This window comes from Drosophila suzukii, chromosome 3 (assembly GCF_043229965.1).
Source record: "Drosophila suzukii chromosome 3, CBGP_Dsuzu_IsoJpt1.0, whole genome shotgun sequence".
Taxonomy (NCBI): domain Eukaryota; kingdom Metazoa; phylum Arthropoda; class Insecta; order Diptera; family Drosophilidae; genus Drosophila; species Drosophila suzukii.
The window spans coordinates 16,557,375-16,584,952 of NC_092082.1; the positions used below are offsets into that span (position 1 = coordinate 16,557,375).

At 39.5% G+C, this 27,578-nt stretch overlaps 2 protein-coding genes across 2 annotated transcripts in view; one reads left to right on the top strand and one right to left on the bottom strand.

The window, feature by feature from the left end:
* Positions 1–27,578, bottom strand: part of LOC108011297 (elongation factor-like GTPase 1) — an 80,773-nt gene that overhangs the window by 37,731 nt on the left and 15,464 nt on the right. The window lies entirely within an intron of this gene.
* The window catches only part of dsx-c73A (doublesex cognate 73A), a 28,455-nt gene continuing 12,177 nt past the window's right edge, over positions 11,301–27,578 (top strand). The window contains exon 1 of the mRNA XM_017068944.4: positions 11,301–13,128. Coding sequence (XP_016924433.4) covers positions 11,647–13,128 — 1,482 coding nt within the window. The 5' untranslated portion in view covers positions 11,301–11,646. The remainder of the gene's footprint in view (positions 13,129–27,578) is intronic.

Here is a 27,578-nt window from a genome sequence, read left to right on the forward strand (position 1 = left end):
AAATTGTTTTTGCAGTTATTTTATTTCATAATTTTTTCATATTTAATGTGCCTTACACACATAAAACATCTAAGTTACTTACTTAAAAGATCTTTAAGTCAGTTTACAAGATGTTTAAATCAAAGATTTTATTATGTAATGGAAAGAATAAAAAACACTTTTGAGTATTATGGCATTTCTTCAAATGCATAAACTCCAACGCCCAAATTGTCCTCATAACCCAGGAGCCCCCCCTAAAAAACGTAGGTCCGCGTAATAAGGGTCATCTAGACCCCGGAAATGACCACTAAAAGAGTACTCAGAAAGGGATTTACGATATAATATGGGCCATAAAAATATTATACAAGTAAACAACAGCCTTGGGCTCTTCTCCTCGCTAGGACAGTGGACCGTGCTATAAACCCGCGAAAGGAGAGCCAATCCGAGAACAACTTCATTACGGCTGACAATGATTAGAGAGAGCAGCGACAATTTGTGCAAGATTATTGCGGTTCATTTCGGTCCCACAAAACTCCCGCGCGAAGGTGATAACTTTCAACGGTTTCACGTTTGAAATTGACTTTGTAGCTTTGCAGCCTGCTGCAGATGCAGCTACCACTCGGGTCTGTGGGAAATTAATGAATTAAGCGGCGGCGTAGAAGAAACAAAAAATGGAAATAAGTAATGCTCACATTACATTAGGGAGTATACACCGAGAATAAGTTTTGACTAAAATAAAATAAATATCTCGAACCATTCAAGCTGTTTTGATAAGTCATTAATATCTTCTTATTTTAAGTTAAGAATCTTAACTTATGATATATGTATATAATCCTATAAACAGTATAAGCGGGTAGGAAACTGTCAGGCATCCAAATGTTTTTTATGAATCTTTCTTTGAATATTGACTTGGATTTGAATTTCTGTTTTAAGGTATAACTAAAATTAAAATGTATCTAATAAATTAAGGAATTTTTTTCATAGTGCAGATGAAGAAGCGACTATGCCAAGTGGCAATGCCAGAGTATCGCGACTTTAACTCATTTCCACGACACTCAAATGAGCAAAAATTATTGCGGTTAAGTACGCGAGCGCAGAGATTTTCCAACTTTGGCTGACTAAATCGGAAAGTAAGCAAAAGAAAATCCCGTCCCGTCTGCTGGCTTGTTAGAAGGAAAAGAAAATCCAGCCAGTTGGAGTGAGACAGATAGATGGAAAATTGCAATCCGTCGTCGAGGGAATTTTCTCCGTTCCTTTGTCGCCATTCGATGGCAGCGCCGAATCGTGAATTAAATTTAAACGGCAGAAAAATACAAAATAAATAAATGGGACAAGTGAGCGAGCGACTAGCGAGATTTTAGCGGGCGGCAAGAGTGTGGAAATTATAGGGCCTACTAAGCGCAACAGATCTTGCAGTTTCGGTTTGTCTTGTCATTGATATTGGGAGAGAGATGGAACCACTCGGAATGTTGCCGCCAAAAGGGAGTACGTGATGGAAGAAAGTTTGCCCTGCGAATTTCACATAAAAGCGGCATCCTGAGATGCACGTTCCATTATTCACATTTATCTAACTACGAGTACGGGCTTAAAAACCTTAAATAATATAAAAGAAATATCCCTGATAATGGAAATGTAAAAAGATAATACCAAAATTAAATTTATTTTTTATAAAAATATTTGTTAAAAGGTTATATGGCTAATTTTCTTCAGATTATAATATTAAGTTATTACATTTGGCTAGCTAATCTTTTTTTATTTGTAATGTCATTTCAAAGATTTTATGGTTTCTCAATTTCTTTATAAATAGTTAGTATGCTCAGATTATTTATATTATATAATTTTTATTTTTTCCACATATCCTAACTTTTAACCAAACCTATCAATGGCTTACCCTTATCAACTCCTGGGTAACAATAAAAACTGAAATTTTTCACTCACTTCTCTGGCTGCTAACCATCTCTAGCAGCTGATTGGAATCGGATAGGACAGATAGATAGATAGATAGATAGAAAGACGGTGAGATGGATGGAAAAACAACTGATAGGGTCTGAGGGGCGGGCGAACAAATTGGCACATTAGACAAATCGTTGCCAGGACGGCAGAGTCTCCCAAGACAAGGGGCTACATCTCAATAACGATATCAATGCAATCGAAACAGCAGCCGCAAGAAGCGAGTCAAGGAAAACTGAAGGAAAATGCGAAATGCATAGTGGAAGAAAGTTGAATGAAACTTGCCATCGATCGTCATAAATCAAACCGCAAAATAAAAAAAAAAAACCCGCAAAGATTCATCAGTCAATCAGCCGAGTGGATCGGCAGATGCGATCAAATGTCAAGCCCACACCTCACGGCTTTCAACCTTATCCAGTCACAATTTAAGCCATCATTGACCCATTTTCCAATACCCATAGCTGCCATCTTCCATCTCGCATCACCCATCGCCACTTGGGAATAGGCCCCGGCGATGATGACGAGGATGATGATGATAATGACGAGGATGATGCCTCGGCCATGTTCCGTAACGTGTCGCCATTTAATTGGCTTCGTGTGAAGTTCAAGAAAACTTTGCCAAATACCCAGTATGGTGCCACACACCACCCTTTCCACTGCTCTGCTCCAGTCTCCGGCGACTTTGACACTTTAGAAGTTGCTTGTCTAACGAAAAAATAAAAATAGAGCGGGCTGAAAAAAAGTTGGGAATGTGTAACTTTCAAGGTGTCGGCAGTATCTGTGTGTAGTCTTTAGATATACCCTTAATGAATCCGTTGACAGTCAACCTAAGCGAATATCTGAACCTAATTAAATCATTATAACAAAACTTTGCAAAGACTCACTTAAGGTTCGAAAAGGATTTTCATAGTCAATTTAAAAGATACAAAAAGTATCTTCCATTTTGAAAAAAATGTAATGTTCAATATATTTCATATTCCCCAAAAAAAATATTTTTAAATATCTCAAATTGTATCTCTTTATAGCTCAAAAATATATAAATAAGCATAAACATAACCTCAAACTTATGTAGAACATTTTCTGAATTGCCTACAATAAAATACTTCATAATAGCAATATATAGATATATTTTAGGTTGCAATAATCATTTTTTCTTAATAAAATACTAAATATTTCTTATTAAACCATATATTAAGATGATGATTTTTACTATCATGTATTCAATCAGATTTCCGCTATCAATCCCTATCAGTTAGGGTATTATGTGTGTGCCCTTAGATCTTTCGTGCTCATCGGATGTCGTCTAAACAATTTTTCAAAGAATTTTTCGTCATGCGCTTTAATTAAATTTTGTCAGCCTTCTTTTTGTGTGGTGTCATGGCCCGAACAGACTTGCCGGTCTGCTCCGTGCTGGCCTGGTCTCGTTGGTCTTGTGGGTCTGGCTGACATTGTTGACAATGACTTTGTGTTGTGTGGCTGCTACTGTGATGTCACTCACATGACCAAAAAAAAGAGGCATTAAAAACACAGCGGGGCGATGTGGAAGTGGCACTGAAACCGGCTCAGATTGCATGCCATGTCCAAGAGACACACCAAATACATAATTACAAATTCATTTGGCACAATTATGCGGCACAGTTGCAATTGCCAAGTGCAATTGTTGCACACACACGACACAGATTTAATTGCATTTGGCAAACGGGCGCAACAAGTGGCAGAAACCCTGGCTAAAAAAAGATAAGTAAATAAAAGCCAGGCACGCAAGAACTAAGAAAATGACAGTGTTGGCTTAGTTCTATTAATTAAGCTACTAGGTACAGGTTACAAATTTAACTAAGCAATGGTGTTCACTTCTAATTGGATATTTACAGCCTACAAATTTGAATGGCATTATTGAGAAGGAAGTATTAAATATTATAACATATTGCTTATGTTATATAATTTTAAAATAAAATAAATAACAAAGGACAACTTTTTTTAAATATTTATTAAGAAGCCTCTTTATAAAGCAAATATTTCTTTTGTTTTAAGACAATACTTTAAAATTGGTATTTTAATACCGAAAATAGGACCAAAGTCATGTACCCAGATACTTGGCATCACTGAAAATTTGCCGGGTAAAAGGCCTGAAAATTGCTACCTCCGCAGACGGTAAATTAAAAAACTTAATGCGAAAGGTGAGGATTGCGGATTGGGGAGTCGAGTGGCAAATTAGGAAAACTCGCAACTTTTGCCACGATTTTAATTTGTTTTCAGCTGCAGTAATTCATTTTGCATTCATTTGCAACGCATCGCGATAAATGGAAATGAGACGCAATTAGTTCGTGGGGGGTGTCAGTTTTACGAGTATCTGGATCTGCCGATAGATGGAAGGTTCCAATAAACGCAACTGGTTTCTGCAGCTGGCTTATCTAGTGCGTGTGCATATGGGAATATATATCCAGAGATAAATTCTAGTTTGTCCAGTGCCGCTTTCACATGGGGGAACTAAACTCCAGCATCCCCATACCGATCATCATAATCGGGAAATAAGTGAAATAAAAATGAGGAGGCCGAACCAGTTGCCAATAAGTTGCCTCAGGAAAATTCCGAGTCAGTGGCATTTAGAATTTGTTGTAATCGCTTCTATTTACACACCCAGAGAATCTTCGAAGATTGAGAGCACAGCCTATTTCGCCTGGATGGGCAAAGCTTAATCAATGGATTTTAATTGATTATATACTTGGTTAACGATAGGTAATAATCAATTACATACTTTATTAATGACAGTTCCATTTAAATTTTCTTATAAGGATATTATTTCCATTAGCAAAGCTTTCGAATGCATGCAAATATTTTTTGATGTTAGGAAGTGGCAAACAAGTTGTTGATACATAAACACAACGTAAACCATAATAATAATAATACATTTTCTCTGACAGCTGGTTTTTAATGGCCCATATAAAGTGCATATATAATTTATGAAAAATCCATAGATTCCTGATTATTTCAGCTAATTTTCTGTAATGAATCCACGATCCATCCATGCAAAATATCGCTTAGACACAAAGTGATCCAAAAAGATTACTTCATTGAACTTTAGCTGCGGCACAGATCACCGAATTGGTTAGCTCACAAACAGTTAGAACAGTTGCCAAGCCCAGGCGATGATCATTTAGGCCATTAAATGGCGAACTCCACCGGATCCCATCTGGTGGGGCATTTGACCCACAATTGCTGGCCGCCAACTGCTCCACTAAGTTTAAACATCTTCACATCCTGAGCCACCGAAAATTGCCGACTTAAGCATTTCGAAATCAATTTAGCAGACAATGGTAATTACAGCGGCAAGGCCTGTCTGTCTGGATTTGGATCTGGATCTGAATCTGGATCTTGAGAGCTATGTGGTCTCGTATGGCGCGGATTATGCAATGGGCCCGTCAAGAGTTGGCCACTGGTTCGGACATGATTGTTTCAACACCAACTGCGCCTCTGGGAGTCAACGAACCTGTGACAGCTGGGCGCAAAAAATGGCGCAATCTTTTACCAAAAAAAAAAATAAAATAGAGAAAGAAAAATAAAAATAAAGCCTTCAACCATTTCCCCCACATATGCAACGGTACCTGAATATAAACCCAAAGTGGAACATTAAAGAACTTGCCCATTACGAAACTAACGAAAAAACGATCGTGGTATGGTTTGGAATTCCGACTACAAGATACCCGCCTTTGTATTTATGTGTACTCATATTTTAAAAGTAGAAATTAGCCGGAATCCAAAACGTTACAAGGCATGCAACAAGTATCTCATAATTATTCTCTGGTTGCATTCACTTAATTTGACTGAATAAACATGATTTACGGTAGTAAAGCAAAATACATTGTGTTAGGTATAAATTAATATATTACTTTGTTTTGGTATGTACGTAAGGACACAAAAGTGGGCCAAAGAATGAATTCTTTAAAAAAGATCTATTAAGAAATACTATTAAAAGGGGAACCATAAAAATGTTTTGGGAAATTTCAATCTTTTTTTTAAATTAAATGAATTATTAGAATGTTTAATTTTATTAGATTCAAGAAAAAATGCAATTCAAAACTAAAGTTTTCTCAGTCATTGGGTGCAAAAACCAAAAATCCTCTTTAAAGAAAATTGTTACTACAATAAAAGTAATAAAAAACAGTAATATCATGATATGATAAATGTTGTAATACATTTCTTTTACGTTTCTATATATTTTTTAAATATTTCTCACATAATCCTTTTTCCTATATAGAAATGTAGCAATGCCATATACCCTTCAATCCTACGAAAACATTGGGTACTAAAACAGAGCCGTTTTGAACTCTAAATGCTGGAGTTAAGGAGCCGCAGAAGAACAGTTCAAAGCCCCGGCAGGCAGTAGCGGCAACTGCCACAAGTACGAGTATATTTAATAACAAACAGCTGATGGGCGGGGAGTAAGTGCAGCAGGAGCCACATCAACCACATCGGCGGAGACTTCGGGGGCGCCACTAATGAGCGACAGGCGGACACCCCGAGGTGTCTCTTCTCCAGAGTCCAAGATATATTCCCTCGATCCGTCGCCCGAGAACACTTGTCATAAACAGCTAATAGACGCGTGCAGCGACAACTTGATTAATTGAAACTAAATGGGTTCGAGTCCGAGTCGGAGTCCGAGTCTTCAGATGCCAAGTAACGCTTCGTGTCGGGCAACAATTAGAAACGGTAAGAAAAACTCAACTCAACCGAACTCAGCTGAACTGAACTGAACTGATCTGGCAGGAAGTGCAGCACACAACTTGGGCACAATTAAGCAAATGACAAATGGCATCAAATTGCATGCAAAATGCTAAGATGGTAAAATGGCAAATTGCAAATGGCCGAGGCGCCATCAGGATGCCGGAACGAGGGACAAGATCACCTTGGTCATTGAACGCAACAGCAACAGCAAGTGCAACAGCAACAGCAACAGCAACAGCAACAGCAACTGCCTTTACAGCAGCAACATGTTGCACATTCCAAGCGATGTCCGTTAGTGGCTGGTGCAGTTTTAATAAATTTAAATGTGGCCAGCTAGCCGTTGCCGAACAACAAAGCCGCTGTCATTTGAGCGGCCAACGAGAATTGGTAATTGATGCCAAGGTTGCACAGGAAAAAATGCCACCAAGGCTAGTCATCAGCTCTACCATTTTTCACCTATCTGTGGGATACATGTAATGTCTTTTAATAACCTATCACTTTGTATCTGTTATCAAAATTGCTTTAAAATGAAAAACATGAGGGTGATCTCTAGAACACTATTTCTTAAGATTGAGTTTAGTTCTTAGCAATATAGTTTACTGTTAAGCAAATAAAATGATACAACATTGAATAGTTTAATTTGAAAGGGTTTTACTGAGCGTGGATTCTTAGTTTTGAGTGGATAGCTTTATACTTATATAGATTTAGATTTCTAAGAAACCCGTATAAAGAAAGTAAAAATCAGAAAAGTTAAAAAACCCTTTAGAACATTATAATATATTATAATATAAGTAAAACACCGAATCAAAATAATTAAACTCAAACTTCTGCTAAAAGTTTTTTCTCCATGTGCCCACCGCGGCAATGTTTTCAGCTCAAATTGTTCATTCTCATGGCTTATCACTGAATTTGCGAGCATTTCTTATGGAATTGCTTACCCACGTCTTGCATAATGCACGGCAGCAACTTGCAACATCTGTGGCCACTGCAACTGTACCAACGATGATGCCATGGAGACTTTTTGGGCTGCGATCAGGCACCGGCTATTACACAAATAACAGCTAATAACAGTAATAATTCAAATTAATTTCGCACCATTTGAAATCATTATGTGATAAAGAGAAGATACCGCTGAAACCCAGCCAAGAAAAAGAGTGGAGGAGTCGCGCAGGCGGCGGTATCAAGATCGCTATTAAAATAAAAATGAAGACAAAACTTTGGCAGATAAAAAAAGAGCAGCGCTAAAATGGCACCGAAATAGAGAGGAGAAGGAAAACCGAAGCGAAGGCAACCGAAAGCCAATAAAGTCTTGGCCAAAAGGAAAAAGTTGCGCAGAAAAATTACCGCCAAAGACCAAAAGATCAAGCCAGGGGGAAATAAACAACAACAACGGCAGGAGGAAAAAGCGGCTAAAAAAAAAGAAGATTGCTATTGGCACTTGAGCAGCAGCAGCAGCAACATCGTGCTACGTCTCCCTCTCTCTTTCACTCATTTAAGCCACACTGCAAGAAAATTTAGTATATTTAAGGACAATAAGGTAACAGAAAAAAAATAAAGAAAATACCTCATATATAAACCATAAACAGTTTAAGGATTTAAGAATTTTGTATCTCCGTTAAGAGTTCATATTTTAGATTTCATTACATAACAAAATATTCAAAAAAGATGCAAAGGGTATCTAAAATTTTATTTTTCAATATGGATATATTAAAAATAAAAAAAATTGTCATCTTATTTCCAAAATGGAATCTATTAGAGAACAATGTTTATTTTTATTAGGGACTGTAAATAATAATAACATTTTTTCTATCAAAAACTGTTCAAATTACTTCAAAATTTATCTAAAGTGTTTTTATTTTCAAAAAACCTTTTAAATATTTTTGGATGAAAAATGTTATTTAGTTTAACAAGGAAAACAAGGAAACTACTTATAAATGTCTTATAAATTTAATCAGTAAAGTGTGCGTCTTGGTTTTTAGTCCAACATTGCACTTAACTTTTTAATGTAAATATTAAATAATATTAAATACAATTTGTTTCAGTGCAGATCATGCTAAACAGTTGCTGGCCTGCAGTAAAATAAGAAGAAGACAGCATAGAAAAAGGGCAAAAGCATTTTCATAGCTCAGTAAAGTTCAAGAGTTGCTGCGGTGCTGCAGCAGTTGCTGTTGCTGTTGCTGCTGCAGTCGCTGTTGCTGTTGTACTTAGATGATCGTCGGTCGCATATTTTATAGCTGGCAAAGAATGCAGACGCCGCCGCCATTGCGTTAAGATGTTGCTGCTGTGTCTGGGGATGTTGCTGCTGTGCCCGCTGCATATGCACAAAAGATAAGAGCCGAAGAAAGTTGCAACCACGCAACAGCAGCACCCACTCACAGCAGCAGCAGCAGCAACAGTTGCAGAAGGAGTTGGCAACAACGGCATTGCGTTTATCCCATAATCATTATAAACGCCTTATGTGTGTCAGAGACGAAAGCCAAATAGTTGACCAGTTTTCCACCCATTCCAAATGCTAATGAAGGAAGCGCCTGCAGCCTTGTCAACGTTCTTTTACCATTCTTTTTTTCTATTTCCCCCCGTATCTTATTTTCTTTTTTTGGGTTCTGAGAGATGGCTCTGGGCTCTCTCCATTAGGTGGCTCTAAAAAGGGCTAAGGAGCCCAGCCTCTTTCTCACAAATTACACCACATTTGCCGCTGGCAAATTTTTGCTGCTGCCACAGCAGCAACACACATACACCACAAAACCCAAGAGCAACCAGCAACTGGCGACCAGCAACTTGCAACTAGCAACACAAGCAGTAGAACAAACATTTCCCGCATCTATCAGGTGCATTGATCTATGGCTATTTTTTTAATTAACGCTCAGTTTCTTTTATTGCGCGGCTACGTGAAAAATGGGAAGCTCCACAATACAACAGCCTTTCCGCTGAACTTGAGCTTCAGATGGCAACGTTTTCTTATTAGTTCATTTGTTATTGTTTTATTGCAGTTCCCAGGCGGTAGGGAAATTGTTTGGGGCCAAATAGTTGGCTAGAAAAATGAAAGGAGACAGGGAAAAATGTTTAATGGCATATTTAATGCTCTGTGGAATTAGGAAGAAACATAATTTAGATTATACTGGGACTAAGAAATTCGATCTATGTAATAGATGTTCAGTGAGGCCTAAAATATAGGTGTTAAATATCTATCTTCATTATTCCAAGTGCTTAAAAATATTTATATATTTAACAATATATTGTTAATATATTTTTGACTTCCATAAACGAACCCCGTATTACTATCAATCGCATTACCATAAGTGGGACTCAAAAGAAAGATAGTTTATTGAATATTCATTTTTGATAAACTTAATATAAACTGCTAATAACCAATGTATTTGTATACAAAATTTGAATGACAAAGCCACATTTTTAAAGGTTGTTTTGAAAACTATTTTTTATCTTTAAAGCTCTCTGTGTGTGTAAATATGAGAACACTTTGAAATGGAAATGGATGGGCCGCCTGAAGTTCATTAGAAGTTCTGAGCACGATTGGGGCTATAGATCACCCAGAGGGAGAAAGGTCTTGAGAAGCGAAGAAAGACATGATACTGGGAGAGAGAGTGTTCAATGTGGAGCCACATATTTCCCAATCTGCAATTAAGAAGGCCGCGACAAATTATGTTTAATGCGAAAGCATTTAGCTAAATTGAACCAGAGAGAAACCAAGAATTTTCAGCTGGTTTTGGGGAAGCGTTAGCTAGGTGTTAACTCGTCTGGTTCTGCGAGTACCAGTCCAAATCGATGACAGACTAAACGAGCCAAGTTGACATTGAAGCGAAAGCAGCTCAAGAATCAGGCCGTGCAGAGAAAAAAATGAAGCTGTGGTTAAGGTCAAGAATAAACAACCTTGAAAAAATATAGTAAACTTTAAAAAACATTAAAAATTCATAACTTTATATACTTTCAAATATAATAATACCAAAATTCAGATAAGGTTAATCTACTTAATTGGTAAAGCAAGAATTTATAAGTAAATATTAGAGCTCTTCCCCTACAGCTGGTATCAATGGGCTCCATCTAAGTACCTAGAAACTTGGAACCCAACTTATATAATTTGATTTAAATATGGCTTAAAGACCTCAAATTAAAACATTTTTTGCAAATTTTAGTTGTGGTGGTGGTCATTTTCTCCGTGTATCTCGGCGTATTCCTCTCTTGGCCGACGTGTGTCTGGAATGACTAATTGAATAGTGCATGGGCTCGTATATCTGGCAGATACGTATCCGCCAGATACGTTATAAGGAAGGCGTGTGCCTGGCCTAATGGCTTTGCCCAGCAACATGTTGCTCTTCATTTGTCACTTTGGCCCTGGCAACATTCGCTGCCAAAAGCTGGAGTTGGCAAGTTGCTAGAGAAAGCGCTCTTCTCTCAAATATATATATAGATAGTTATATATTTCTCCGATTCTCCTTGGGATTCTCTCGGATCGAATTGGATTCTCCGCTCTCCGGTTGCGACGATGATCGCAATCGCGGCGCGCAACATGTTGGCTTCAAACCGGTCTGGCCATGAACTTGGTGAAAGAAGCTACCAAACCGAAGCTCCCAGTTGGGAGAAAAGTCTGCGCGGCGTTTTCCGCTTGGAAATTTTTAAAAGACGCTGCCATCCAGCGGTCTGGAACATTTGTAGTCCGACGTTAGAAGTCAGCGGATCGTGGCCAAAAAAAAAAGAAATAGTAAAGATAGAAGAGAAAAAACCAAAGTGTCCCAGGCAGCTGGTTAAAAGATACTGATTCCTGACTCTGGACTTCGCGTGTGTGTCTGTGGCCGAAGATTTGGAGTTACTGTTAGTTGACACTAATACGAGATCGAGTGAAATACGAGAAATACAAGAAATAAAAAAAAAACCGAACGTGAATCGCGAGTGCAAAAAAGTATAGAAAATAGGAAGAAAAGTCGCTTTAAAATAAATCCCCGAAAACCCAATAGAACCAAAACTGCAATCTTGGTCAAAATGGTGCGGTTAAGTGCAGCCTGGAGCTGCTTTTTGGCCTTGATTGCTTTGGGATCTGCTGCTGCCTCATCGGCGAACTATCCGGGTGTCATCGAACTGGTGGGCTATAGCAATCGCCGGGCACGCACCTACTTCCAGGAGCCAACCAGCCGCTCTAATCCCAATCCGCAATCCGGTTTGACCTCGGCCAAAACCCGGGCGGACATTGAGACCGTTAAGAGGAACATAAGGAAATACGATCGTTTGCTGGAGTTGGATACGAAAAATCTGCCAGAGCAGCAGAAGGATATGCTGGCCAGGATTGTGGAGCGTGTGGCCAGACTCAAAGAATCCCTGGACATTGAAGAGCAGCAGTTTAATCAGCAGGAAGCTACTTCTGCCAGGATCAGCAGCAGTACATCCAGTACCACACCGCAGGAAACGGAATCGCAAACGGAAGCGGAAGTGGAGAGGGATCAGGATCAGGCCTTCGAGCAGAGCACACAACCACCCACTGGATCCACCGAAGCCGAAACAGATCCCACATTGATCCTGGACGAGACCACGCTGCTGGAACTGCAGAATACGATGAACGAGCAGGCTGCCATGAGCACCATCATGAAGGATCTGCCAACTACCACGGATGTGAGTCAGCAGGAAGCGGAAGCTGAAGCGGAATCGGAGGCCACCGATGTGGCTGGTGAAACCACTTCACCCAATCTGACCACTCAGCCAGAGGCTTCGACCACCAGTGATGAGTCCCTCACCGATTCCACCGATCCCGATGATCAGTTCGTGGCCGCCAGATCAAATAACAATATAGCGGCCATAACGGCGGCAGATGATGCCGATGGCACCACCACAACCACCGCGAATTCGGGCAGCCAGCAGCGCACCTTGACCACCATGGGAAAACTGAAGAATCGGGCCACGAAGCGACCCTTCTCCCACAAGGTCACCGCCGCCCTGAAACGAGGAGGTCAGCGTCCAAGTAGCGTGAGTGCAGCGGCTGCAAGTGCCGCAGCTGCCTCGAAACCAAGTAGCAGCACCACCACTAGTATTAGCACCACCCAAAAGCAGAAGTTAGCCACCAATAATCTTCAGCAGAAGCAGCAGCAAGCGAAGCCCTTGCAAAAGGTGACACCCTCGATTGGTGGAGGTAGTGCATCCAGTCCGTCATCCTCGTCGATTCCCTCGGCTACCACGAATTCGGCTGGTCCTGCCTTGCCCATCGAGCAGTTGTACACCCGTACTCCTCAGGCCAATATTCCACTGGCAGCAGCGGCAGCCGCAGCAGCTGCATCCTCATCCGCAGCAGCAGCTGCAGCAGGATCTCCAGGATCCCCGGGAGCGGGAGCTACCCCGACCACCTACAGCAGCCAACAGGAAAGCATGGTCTACGATGCACATGTCAATGCATCGGCCCTAATCGACAGCCTCAACACAAACGCTCGCGAGGAGTACTACCAACAGAAACTGGGAGCGGTCAACAAGGATAATAAGGTAAGACTACCATCTACAGACCCTTTTTAAGAAACCCTGATTTTCAAAGACTCAAAAACTATAAAACTCTACTAAGAAAATATCTTATCCTTCGGAAGTATAGGTGCTTTTAGGCTATTTATCCTATTTTAATAATTTGTAGGTAAGCCTTTCCTAAACCTTTTTTGAGCTTTTGACACAAGTATATTTAAGGAATGATCACAATAGATCACAGCTCCGAAAATCTTTATAAAACGTTTCATAGATAAATGATGACATTTTAATAAAACCCAAAATATTTTAAAATTTCTTTGACATACGTACATCCTAATAAATCTCTAGAAAATAAAACATACTTAAATTAAATCACTTTACCTACAATTTGGACTTACTTTTTTTTTAATGCACTATTCTTACTTCCCCTACCCAAAAAAAATAGGGCTTCGCAGACCTAACTTTTAAGGGACCATCCAATTCCTTTCCAAAATACGGTCCATTCTTTGGCTTAATTAGCAATGATCACCAAAAAAAAATCGACAAAGTTCGAAGGGGAAATGTAGAAAGGGGAAAGGCGGCGAGCGCCTATCAAGCTAGATACATACTTCCCAAGACAATGGGCCAAGTCCCCGGGACAGAGACATCTCTGGACAAAAAACGGAAACCGTTTCGGGCTAAGCTAACAAAAACAAGAAGAACCGAAGTAAAACCCCGTTGAATGTCAAATGCAGAATTATTGGAACAACTTGACTCTCAAACTATAACAACAAAGCAACAAGCGATGACAACGACAATGACAACAACAACAACACGAAGGCATTGAAGGCATGGTAGGAGCCACAAAAAGTTCAGAGATACACAGAGAAAAAAGTCTATTTAAAATTATAAAAGTAGTTAATCCACTAGATAATCAATTATTTTATGTAAATCTCCACGCAATTAGAGTTTATATCCAGCACCTCTCTCTGCGCTTCTCAAAGCCTTTAGTTAAGGTTATTATTCAAGTATTTCCCACATTTTTAAAATACTAAACTATTTTTCAAATTGATGAGTTTTTAAAACCTTAAGCACCCTTGATAGGTTCAGAAATCCAGATGTTACTCAGGAGTTTTATGAAACGCCTTATATTTCAAATATTTTTTCAACTGTATAGGGGTACTGTCTGGGTTGCCCACTTGGATAGTTGGCCAAAGCTGGCCACTTGTTATAAATGGAGCGCCTCCAGGCCTTTGGCTTTCCATTGCAAATCGATTGTCATAAGCAGGGAGATGGCACGGGGAAGGGAACAGCCCGGAAAGCAACCAAAACTTTCAATACAATTGTTGAGTGGGTCAGTTTGTTTGGGTTGGTTTCGCAGCGCAGCGTATCGTTTTGTTTTCAGCTTTTTGATGACATGGACAAGGGAACTGGTCAAGCCTTATTAGATACAGTCAAGACGGAAAACTGCAGTCAGTGAGACAGCGATGAAGATGGAGGGCATCTGACTGGAGGATCGGCAATGATTTGGGCAGGCAGGCATCGGAATGCCTGGCAATTTGTTGCCACTACTGACCTATAAATTTTGATGTGCACCTAACAATGATGATTGGTAGTGGAGGCCGGAATGACTTCGCGTTTGAGTCGGTTTGTGAGTCTCCGCGCAAACAACGACATAATTTATGGCCATAGTGCGATCGGCTATCGATGCAAGACGACACACATAACCCAGCTTCCATCCACCAGCGTCCCAACTACCGACCAACATCATCGACAGGTTGAGCAACTCACTTACCCAGAACAAGGAAACAGGTTGAGTTGGCGTTGCAAGATTCTAAGTGGCTTGGACTTACCTGAAATGAGAAAAGAATTAAACTAAATGAAAATGTTTCACTTGGCCATGGGTGGTTGAGTCACTGGTTCTATGCCGGTCGTGTGCCTAATTAAAATGGCAGTCACATATCCGCGCCTAAATGGTTCGCCAAGACCCCGACAAGTCTAATGAAGACTTTAATTGTTTGTTCGCTGGTTCAATCGGTCTGCAGATTAATCGAACTGCTCTTGTGCGGTTAGCATCGTTTGATGCCGTTTTAAGTAAAGGCTGTGAATGGATGCGATTATGGTTGCCGCACTGGGAATGTTGGTGGGGAATTTAAGAATGAGTTGGATTAGGCTTGGGTCCCAATCCACCAGAAATATAAGCCGGGGAAAGTTAAGGCTCATGCCTTTCATTGCCAATCCCAAGAGGTGGTTCCCATGGATGTTGGATTTGATTAAACCGAAAGACACTCTCCCAGCAAAGCAGCATTACGCATTCAGCGCCTCTCTCCGCGCTTCTCAAAAATGTTAGCTTGGTTGATGACTAGTCTTGTGTACTTTAAAGGATTTCCTTGTCCAAATAAAAGATTATACGATTGTCTTCCGCAACGGGGACGCTGTTAATTAGTACGGATTTCCATCTTTCCACACAGACATCAACCTGCTACACCCAGTAGTTAGGCCTTGGAAATGTTCCCTTCAGTAAACAAATAAAATTGAAAACCACTGAGTGAAAAGTGATCATTAATAACAATTCAATGCTCGAGCATCCAGCATGTTAATGGGCTTCGAAAGGTCGTAAAATCGAATCAGAGCCGCTTGAGACAACGGCTCTCATCAGAAGAACTTTATGAGCTACCCATGATGGTCAGCCGAGGAGAATACTTCAGAAGATGATGACGCTTGATCAGCGGAGCGTCAAGCTTGGGGTTGGGTCTTGATTGCTGGCTGTCGGTTACCGCTAGAAATATCATAAATTAACGATTAAGCTCAGATTTGTTTACGGTTACCGCAGAGGGAGAGGAAACTATGGAGAATGCCTTGGTTTGGTTTTAGCACTGTGGCCGCGTGTAATTAACACATTGTTAAACAGATTTTTGCTTCTTGCCCGGCATTTGTTTTTTGGCAACGATCGAAAGATGAAAGACTAATTGTTACATTGCCAACAAAAGAATTGGGGTTCGCTTCTTTGCTAATTTGCATACAAATAATAATACAAACTGGGGGAAAAACTTTCGCTGCTGGTTAAATTTACACGCTTTCTTCTCGAAATACAATCGACTTAGAACTGCAAATGGGGCTAAAGACCGAAATATATTTTGTTTGATTTGTATAGACAAACCGATTGTGCTTAATTATAGAGGGCAAAGCACCGTTAGTTCGTTAGCTAGTTCTATGGCTAGGTCATGTCTGATTCCGGCTGCGATCTTCTTCGCATGAGTTGCAAATTCCTCAGTTTCCCCCTCTTTCTCTACCAACCTGGTGATGCAACCACCGTCATACGACTTTTTCACGCTTCCAACTCGGCTAATTATCGGGGAGGATGAGAAGGCCCAGAGGCTTGGCATGAGCCAAAGCTTTGGAAAGACCACCACTCATAATAATTAATTATAGCCTTGCCATATGCATCATCCAAAGAAGCTACAAGAAATTTAACTGCAGTTTTATGCACAGTAGATTCAGGGGTATACTGGGTTTATTCAAAGATAGTAAATTTTATATTAATATACCCAAAAGAAAATATAAAAAAAAACTTACATTGTAGCACCTTTCTTTGCGCTTCTCAAAAATCTTAGCTCAAGAAGTCAATCTTTTGAAATTGCCATTTTTCTATTTGTCGATAAACGAGTTAACAAAATATTATTTTCCACTTGGTTAAGTCTTAAAAATATATAAAACCTGAAGAAGTAAAGAACTAAACTAAACTCACAGAATAATTGAATAGAATTAGGGGAATGAAAAAGTAGTTCACTAAATGGATTTTTTGAAAGATAATTTCACTTAAGCGAGACACTCTGCACAAGATTTATTCGGTTAGTTAGCTCTTAAGTTTTTATATGACCTCTTCCTCAACTACCCATGGTAACCAGACCAATTCGATCACTTTCCACCCAACTTTCGATGGTGTTTTTTTCTTCTACCAAACTTCGACTCGTGCCTCGTTGCAATAGCAATGACACTAACAATTTCACAAGTCATAGAGCATATAATCACGGCCTTGGCAGCCAAGTATGTAACCGAATGGAAAACATGGAAAATAATGTTGAAAAAGTGAATTGCAGTTAATGTGGATTTCTAGAAATCATAACGAAAAAAAAGAGAAAAGAGACGAAGGCGGTGCCAAATCAAAGACAAAGAAAAACCCTCCTACGGTTCGTGAAAGAGTGTGAAATTTGATGTCTAACAATTTAAAAGACATCGGCAGTTGCCGCTGGTTTTTCCTAAACACATATGAACATATATAGACCCATTTGGACAGCGGAAGAAGGCGTGACTTGGTCAGCCGATGATTGACATGCTGAAGTAGCATGGCAAAGTGCACTTATCGAGGTCTGTCTGTGGTCTTCACGGTGGATCCGTGTGTGTGGGCTGATCAGAGCAGCCAAGAAAGTTGGCGGGTGGTAGGTGGAAAATGCGGGGTTATCAGGCATGGAGAATTGACGTTTAGTCCGTCTAATTGAAAGTGGAAAATGAGAGCTGAAACAATTCAATGATTTTAAATTATGCTTTAAGTATAATACAATACTAATTATTAAAATGAAGTCAGTTATTATACAATTTTCATATGACAGAAGATGTATAATAAAATTAAAATTCTTCCATGTTTAATATATCCAATATGCTCTTTATATGGACAGCACAGCGCCTTCTGTATACGACTTGTGTCGAACTTCAAATCAACATCAAAAATCTGACAAGCATTAACCAAATTTCCCCTGGCAGTTCAAAAGATTCATCAGCTTTATGCTCTCCCATCGAAAAGTCAACACCTCATACATCAAGAACTCTTCCATACCGTAACTCCAACTCAAACATTTTCCCCTGAGCATGATCCATTACATCACAAACACAGATTTTCCGGGGCGGTTCGGTAGTGGAGTGGAGTGTACCACTAACCGAACATGTTGTGATTAAACATTTACCGCTTTGTTTTATCAATTGCTTGTTAACACAAACTCATACCGACACAGAGATGATTGAAGCTGACCGTTAGATCAAAGACATTAGACGCCCAAAGTTATGCTAATTTCAGATTGTTAAGAAGGAAAGGCTCTCGGTGAAATGACGATAAACCAGAGACAATGGTGATGATGACGATGCCATAGAAAACTGGTAGCAAGTTGCAGTCACACAGAGAAAAGTACTTTATATCCGCAAATTGATCATAAAATCAATCAAAAGCTTACTATTTGAAATTACAATTTCAGTATCTTTAATCCAAAAAAAAAATTGTCTCTTGAAGTTATATTTTGTATAACTACAAAGTACTATACAATATACTTTTGATCGAAGAAAAACGGTTATAAAAACGATTTTAGTTAAGTGCAAATGAATGAAATAAAACAAAACAATGGAAATCATAATATGGGTCTGACATTGACATTACTTTTCTCTCTGTGCAACGGAAGCTGCATATCTGCTACCGAATGCAAATGAAAGCAGTGATGCAGAAAGCCGAGAAGGCTGAGAGAAAGGGGCAGAGATATGCACTCATATATGATTAGGAAAATCGAACAATGCTCCGACAATCCAATCCAATCCAATACAATCCAGTCCAATACAATCCGGCAGGCAGAAGAAAGCAGAGACGCCGCCAATCTTGTCGGGCTTTCTAACTCGCTTGTTTTTTTGTTTTGGGAAAGGGTTTTCTGTTTCTATTTCTGTTTTTTTTTTCTGTTTCTGCCATGATTTATTAAAACTTTTACTAGCAATTATAGTCGGGAAATGGGCGTGTGGACTCTACAAAAATCTCACCCACTAATAACTGTAATTTATTTGCCCAACCGGCGAAAATTATTTCACTTTGATTGGTCATCACAAGGGGCCATAAAGCAGAATCCCAGAAATGCGAAATGAAAAGTGAAATCCGTCGGCAAAGGGTCGGAGCCACAAAACAAAGGCCATAAAAACGAAGCAAAGAAAGGGAAAAGGCAAGAGTAAAAATAGAATTGGAAGCGTCTTTTCAATTAACCCAAGAACCCGGGCGGATATCTATTTGGTATCTGGGTAGCGAATGCCCACTGTGCCCATTCCATAATTTATCGAACGATTCGCAATTTATGGCAATGACTTGAGCATCCAGAATTGGCCATTTGGCTAGGCATTTATCTCGCCGCATGCTATTCAATTACGAAATGGGGAAAACAACTTCAAGATCCCAGCAAGATCATCAGCGTTTGAGATGGAAGATATTTCTTGACTTTAATGAAGAAGCTAGTCAGTCAGGAGATGACTTTCAGATAATAAGATTTATTAACTAAATGTACAAAAATGAAAAGGCGGAGACAAAGAGGACTTTTCAACTTTATAAATGTAGATAATAAAGTAAACACTTAAACAGATATGATTATGATGGTTTAAAAATACATTTTTATCTACATTTTTTATGGCAGAGATTTTGCAATGTTTAACAACTCATAATCCATTATAATTTACCCCATAATTTCTGATCTTAACTTAAGCCACAGTCTTTTACCCAAATACTTCCAAAGGTGTTCGGAGGTCCCCTTTAAATCGATCCCCCTAAGATCATTTGTTGGGCCAAGATCAAGCAGATCGTGCAGCTACAAGACATTGATATACTAATGAGGGCTGCACTTTCCATTGATCGCTTTTTACCCGGACAGACAGACAGCGAGAGTGAGAGTGTAAATAGTCATTAGGGCGACTGCCAAAAACAAACTACATCAAGTTCAGATAAAACAAACCTGACACCTAGACCTAGGGGAAAAAAATGTGTAGGACGAAAGAGCCTCCACCACCACTGGCATTGGCATCTCCCCCACAACGAAACGACTCACGACCAAATTAAGATCTCAAAGCATTTGGCAAACTAATTGCAAATGTCTCTACTACAAGTCGAAAGGGGCTTCCCCCTCGAGATGCCCTCGACTTGGAGCGACTGCAGCTATTTGCATTACAAAGACCCAAACGACCTATGAGATACTTCCAACATCTTTCATCCACTTGGGCCCCCCGCTCGTAACTCCATCTTCTTCTTCTCATCCTGGCCATCGAATTTGCTGTGTCTTTGTCTTGCGGACTTTTTGGCCAAGAGATTCCGATTCCGATGCCGATTCAGTCTTTGGCTTTCTTCTCTGGCTCTCTGGCAACTTTCTGCTGCTTTGGCTTTCTAGGTCGTGTAATTGTACATACAGGCAACAGCGTCGAGGAAAACCAATTGCATTTAAATCACATTTTCTTTGTTTTTTTTTAGTCTTTTTATATCTAGCATTTTGTTGCTTTTGCCATTTTGATGGCTAATTCAATTGGTGCTGCTGCTGCCTTTTGCTACATCAAATTGATAAATTATTTATAAGAATTGCAAGAGTGTATCTAGGCTTTTCGGCATTTATGGTCTATAAATTTAATATCCAAATGCACATTTCCAAATAATCATAAACAGAAAGTATCCAAACTCAATTTGTGGCTTTCAGTTTGATCTCGTTGGCAAGACAGTTATGCGATCCGGTTTGTTTGGATTGATTTGCTTTGCGTTTAATTTGAAATTAGTTGGATTTGTCAAAACTAGATTGAGATCGATACGGAAGATCATCTAACTTATTCATTAAAAATACTCCGTTGTGAAGATAAATAGATAGAAATGTATCTCACTTTTGTTACCAATTTATTTATATATATATTTGTTACAAATATTGCTCTCAGAGATATACTGAAGCCAGTTGAGACTACTGCTCAAAATCACATTTATTTCTGGGCCAACTGAAGGCCAGAAAATCTCCATTTCAAGGGGCATAAGCTTCCTGCCCCAACGATAAGCCAGGCCATTTGTTAGCAATTTTATAACATAGCTTTGGCCATAAAGCAGCTGAAGTCGATGCCAAAGGAGCAACCTCTAGACCAAACAAATTATGCACCCCACCCAAACGAGTAAAAGGAAACTTTTTGCGCATTTCAAGTTGAGGACAACAAGGAATTACAATTTATAAGCAAAACAAGAAGGCATAAATAAATGCAGTAGTAGCAAATGTTGCAACATCGTACCAGCAAGAAGAAGACGAGGCCAAAGTCAGGGGGCCACGCCCACGAATTAGCAATTTAAATGTCCTCCAAATGCCACCCAGTAAAAATGCTACCAACGCTGGCTCTTTCAGGATCTGAAAAACATTGCACCATATAAAAGATACTGCCTTTCCCACCCCCCAAAGCACTTTCTACGTACCAAGACATAAATTTCACAGGTACAAACACCCCGGCAATCTGGAGTAAAAGTTGTTGCTCCACTAAAATCAGCTGGAAATAAAAATTTCGAACAAGAAAAAAAAAACACAATCACAAAAAAAGAAGCATTATAAACGCTTCACATTGTAGATTTGCCATTCAAAATACAATTTTCAACATTATTTCAATCGTTGATTGCATTCACCTGTCGTGAGTGATTGTCTGGAGTGATTTGAGATTCGAGTTTTGAGTGGGTTAAGAAAAAAAAAAACTCTGGTTGCATGTTCGACTGAAGTAGGAAAGTCTCTCACCATCTTTCCCCATTAATTGCAGGCGAGCATAGAAATTGCCGAATTAACGTTTGGCCCGCAGACCTTTTTCGGAGGTCAAAGTTGCTCTCGACCGCAAATCGAGTTTTGATTTTCGAATTTATGGCTCATCGCCAAATTACCAGATTGCTTTCTTTGTTTTGCCCATGTTTTTCGTTAGAAAGTGCAATTAATTTGTAGATCTATGATTGCGCATCTGAGATTAAAATTAATGGCAGTGGGCCGACAATCGAGTTTGGGTGCCCAAAGTATAGATAACCAGAAATGATGGCAAACAAAAAAAAACAATTTCAAATGAAAATATGAAAATACAAGCTTAGTGTAGATATAAATATTTTTTCTTGCATAATAGAGGTAAACTAGAATTTAAAATTAAATCAACACGAGCTCTCAATCACTCAATCAACCTGAAAATGACCTTAACATTCCCCAGCTGCTCATCTTTCAATCAAATCACATCAACAAACAAAACCAATAAAAACCAAAGCTGAAAACATTTTCATTTTCCTTTCTTTGGTGAGCTGTGGAAAATTGGAAATGCATTTGACTCCATCAACTCAACTTACAGCCAGTGTGGTCAGGTCGGATTTTGCTGGATTTTTTGTTGTATTTTTTGTAGGCCATCTACCGCCAACACTGGCACACTGACAACTGATGTTGCTGCTGCAAATGTTGTTGCTGCTGCTGCTGCTGCTGCTGTTGCAGTTGCTGCTGACAACTTGACACAATTTTTAATAAGAGACGACGACAACAAGCCGGTAGAGTGTCAATTTCCATGGCCAGGAAAAGCCAAAACCAAAGAAAACCGAGAAGCAAAAACAGCAAGAAAAAAAGAAAAGAGGAAAAAAAGAATTCGAATCTGCAGCTGGAGGCAGCTGGAAAACTCCTTGAGCCCAACTCGACTCAAATCAGACAGTCGCATATCGATGATATAGGTAAAAACCCATTCGAAAGGCTCTTGCCAGCGGATATTACAAGTGCTTACCGCTGTTGTATGGATAAATATTGCTATAGCATTGTCAGCAACTTCAGAAAGTTGTGGGTTGTGTCAAAGCAATTTGTATTTATGTGTTTGCCAGTGTTTGTCCGGTCATTTGTCAGATATTTCCGCGGGTAAACAGCAGGACTGTTGTCCAGCTTTCCCAGAAACAGAAGTTCGCAGAGGAGGACTCCGGCTCAATTATGTGCGAAGATTCCATCGAAATCATTAAAATAACAAATTGGGCACGAAACGCAGCCCACAAAATGGACAAAGCCGCAAAACTCCTTTTTGGTTGGCCAAAGAAAATTGAGTTGGTCAACGACGACGAATGCAGATAGTTTTTTTTTTTCATTTTTGGGTGGAGAGAAGTTGGCAGTGGTGGTGGTGGTTAAGTGGCTTGGAAAACCGCAAATAGCAAAATGGTGCAAAAAGGGTACAAAACCGACGGCAGGCTTCAATTATGGTGTGTTTGGGTTTTCGGGGGACTGAAGAGGTTTTCGAGAAATGCGCTTTCTAACTGCAGCCAACAGTTCCCATATCCCTATCATCATGAAGTCATCGAAGTTTATCATCATCCTCATCATCATCATCATCATCGTCGTCGAACACAGCCGAAAAGCAAAAGTTTCTTTATGGGCTAAAAGCGTGTGCGGTGGGCGTGGCATTCGAAATGGAAATTTATGCCACAAGATACAAGATACAAGCCTGGCCAATATGTGTCATTTGTGGTAGTCTCCCATCCCGAAAGATCCCTGGCCAGACAACACTAATTGAGTTCAAAGATCGCAGAGCATGGAAAAGTGGGAAAGCTCGAAATTCAGTGGAACTTAACTTTGCACAGTTTTATTAATCATTTCTAGCAAAAGCTGGCCGCGATTTGCCAAGTTCCCAGATTCCCAGGCACCCATAACACGACCGCATCTTCAATCAACGTCACAACAGAGCCCATCCATAGACCATAGACTAGTGCGGTTCCATGGGTTCCAAAAACCGGACCCCAGGAAGGCCGCGAAAATTAATGAGCGAATCCCTCGCCCTAGACATTTTTTACATAGGCGGGCACAATATCGAGTTTGACTGCTCCCATATGGATATGGCCAGGATGATGGGCAGGCGCAACAAAGTAGTCCGCATCCCAAATGGTTGGCAACGCCATAGGACACATGATGATGATGATGATGATGACGATGACGACGAGGATTGAGGATGTGGTTGTGGATGTGGATGAGGATGAGGATGCCACCGATTGTGACAGGTTTATGCGCAGCGAATGGTTGTGAAATGGGGCGTCGCATTATTCAAATGGTATGGCAAAATAAAAGAGAGTAAAGGCATTAAAACGGCTTGTAATAGCTCTCTTGAATGGCAACTAACATCCTAAAGTCTTAAACCGTTTAAGAACTCATAAACTTGATAAAATACAGTTGTTTTTTTCGATCTTTAGATGATTAAACTAAGGAACTATTAAAATAATGTTATTCTGCAGTTCAACGACTTCCTTAAATAGTTTTTTGTAACTAAAAACTAATACTAACTAGAATCTTCTTGTCATTTCTAATTTGAAAAAATTAAAAAATTGTAATTAAATAAAAATCAAATATAAGTATTCCTAGATTTTTGAAAATAAAAGTCTTTGTAATAGATCTATTATTTATTATAATATACCATTATACGGTTTATCCGAACAAATAGTGACCTTAAGTTATTATTCAGAGACGAATGCATCAAGAATCTTCAGGAATTTCCTAAATTTTCACACAAAAGAGTGTCCCGTTTGTAGAACCAGCCCCAATAAAACACGATAAACGCCAACGCGTAAACCTCAACTCGCTGGACTCAATCCAATCCTCCCGTTTGGCCAATCCACCCGATGGTGGCATCCTCTCCCAGAAGAAGATACTTCATCTTGGCTGCTCTGGCCGCTGGCTGCCGGTTGGAATTGAGCAGCGGAGTTGGGTAATTTGATAGGCGACAACTAGCCAGCCACGGTTACAACCGACAACCGACAAACGCCAACGGACCTGCGGTGGAGCTATGGATCCATTGGAGTTATAGCCATGGTGGTACATGGAGCTATGGAGCTGCAGCAAAAAGTATCTCAACGTGTGCGTATCTCTTACAGCGCAACAAGCAAGTGCAACTAATAAATTAATGTGCCTGCCATGCCGGGGCCAGTAGTGGAGAATGGAGAAAGACCTGAGACCAAGAGACTCAGTCTCAAACTGGGGGCCTTGTAACCACTCATAGTTGGCTGTCACCTGGCAAAATGAAAGCTACAATACAAGCCAGCCTTTGGATCATAGCGTGCTAAATTTGCCAAGCAGGCAGCAAGGCAGCCAGGCAGTCAGCCAGTTGGCATGTCAATGGTAGATACAAGATACATTCGTATCGCGAGAGGAATGCGCTGCGTTTGCATACGAGATGAGCTGCTGCTGCTGCTGCATCTTGGTTAAAATAAAAAAAAACAACAGAAAAGAGGGCTGACCTGCATAACGGTGCCGCAATGGAGATGGAACGAACTGCAGAATGAGCCCAGACTATCCGCTCGATCCGCTCGATCTGCCGCTCTTTATCATTATCCATAATAATAGAGAATAACCGAGACCAAGACCGAGACCGAACTTCACCAACTCAGTAACTCAGAAATCCCGGCAACTGAGCCTTTCATAATGCTGTCCATTTTGATTATCATCCACTTAATTATGATTGATAGCTGTAAATGCCGAGCCCGGCCATGTATCTATTAGATACCATTCTCGGCTGCCGATTGGCTTTACTGTTAAGCTCAACGAACGTATCTTCTCGGCCCATTTTGGTCCGGCGACCACGAAATGCAAATTCAAATTGCCCACAACTGTGAAAATTGCCTTCTACTCCGAGCAAAACACTAAATTTGTCGCAAATTACAAATGACCAAAGGAGTGAAGATGTTGCACTCCATCTACTCTTTGGCCAGATACATCAAAGTATCTGCTACAAGCTATGCACTTGGCATCTGCGCTGCTCACAAAAAGAATATCAAGAAAAAAGGGTTATGGGCTGGGGAAAGGTATTCGCTTTATATTGCCGACTTAACGTTTTTACAGCCAAAGAAACATTAGTCATGGTTGTGCAGGTTGGAAATAACTAGCTTGGAAAGGTCTTATTCTAAGGGCAAACCAGAAGAAACTGAGTCACTTTTATAAGAATTTTTGGAGAAAATGTAGAAATTACTTCACAGGCACATACCATTTTTAATCTAGAAAATAAATAAATTTTAAATATTTTCGGCGGCTGTTAAAATACAAAATATATACCTAGTCTTTTAGAATTTTCCATACAAAAGGAATTAAAAGGGTCTTAAAAATATATTAAAAGGGCATCCAAAAAAAGAAGGTTGGCAAAATATTCACGTTTAAATACTAATACGCAATAATATTTAGTAATTTTTTTGATTTTGTTAGATAATGACAAAGTAAAGTAATTTTATGCTCTTTTAATAAGATTACTAAAATCGGTAGTTTGTAAGTTTTAAAGGGAAGGCAAAAAGTTAAGGATCGGTTAGTTAAGATTTGTATATTTCGTAGTACTTCTAGGAGCTTCCTTTAAGCGGGTTCCCCCTGACCCCTACTTAAATGATACCTGGAAAACCATTCGCATTCCAATCTAAGCTCGTGCAACCTGCTGCCAGTTGGCTAATACAGACATTAGCAAAGGTCTAAGAATTCTACAACAGAAGAAGAATCACTGCACCATGTTCCCTTCCAAGCGGAAGCTAATAATTAACACAGAAAAAAAACACAGAGCACTGATAGAAGGAAAAATGTAAAGTGGAAAATGGAAAATGCAAAGCGCGTAATGTCGGCATCTTTATCTCTCACCTCTTTTTTTTCTAGGCTCCGTGGCGGAAAAAGTCATGCGAAAAAAAGATTGTCAGATGCAAAACAAAAGCCGAAACGTAACCGCAGGGCAGAGGGGGGCGTGGCAGGAGGCGGTGAATGAGATGTGCAATGTGCGCTACTTTGATAAAATACAAGAAAGAAAAAATGGCTAGGCTAGCAAAAAAAAAAAAACAGCAAAGAAACGAAAGAAAGTCCAATAAAAGAAAGTGTTTGGCCCCAAGGCCCCAAAAACCAAAGAAGAAGATGTCGAGAAGAAAGAAGAGCCAGCCCAGTGCACATTATGTTATAGAAGGCGATGAAGAATCGAGACAAAGCAAACAACTGCAGTAATTAGGGCCGACAAGGGAATTATTTGCAGTCTCTGAATATTTCCCTTTTAATTTCCAATCCCCCTCGAAAGTTAATTACATACTTAAATGAACACTATAGTCATTCTTAAATTCCCCGAAGAGATTATACCATTGAAATGGAAATTACAGAAACCTTTATCTTTTCTTTATTTACTTATATATACTTTTAAAGTCTAAAACAAATGCCATTATAACAATAGATTTACATTAAACATTGGCATTTAATTAGGTAATGAATATTAAACTATGAGTCTTTATCATTTATATTTTTGTTAAGCCTCTTAAATTTTTAAATTTTAATATTCCCACAATTAGTTACAAATTTCGCTTTCTTTGAAATAATACCTTTTGAAAACTCTCTGAGTAAGGTTATACCATTTAAAGTCCAATCAAAGTGAGAATTACCCATTTTTCCCTAGGCCCAATTTATTTGCAATTTTGTTTTTATTTTTCGACCATTATTTTGACACAAAAAAATACTAATTTCGCTTTCTTTACCTTTTTTCTTTCTTCCAGGTAAACATCTCTCCACCACAATGACCATATATAGTACGTGATTCGGAGAATAAAGAGGAGGCTAAAAGTTAAAAAAGAAGCCGAGGTTTTGGCCCCCCATTTTGGCGTAGAGTTTATTATGCGTTTTAGCGGTAAAAAGAAACAGTAACAACAAACAAACCGAAACATTTTGACCATTTTGCCGGCCTTTTGTTCGGGGTAAATGACCAAACCCAAAGTA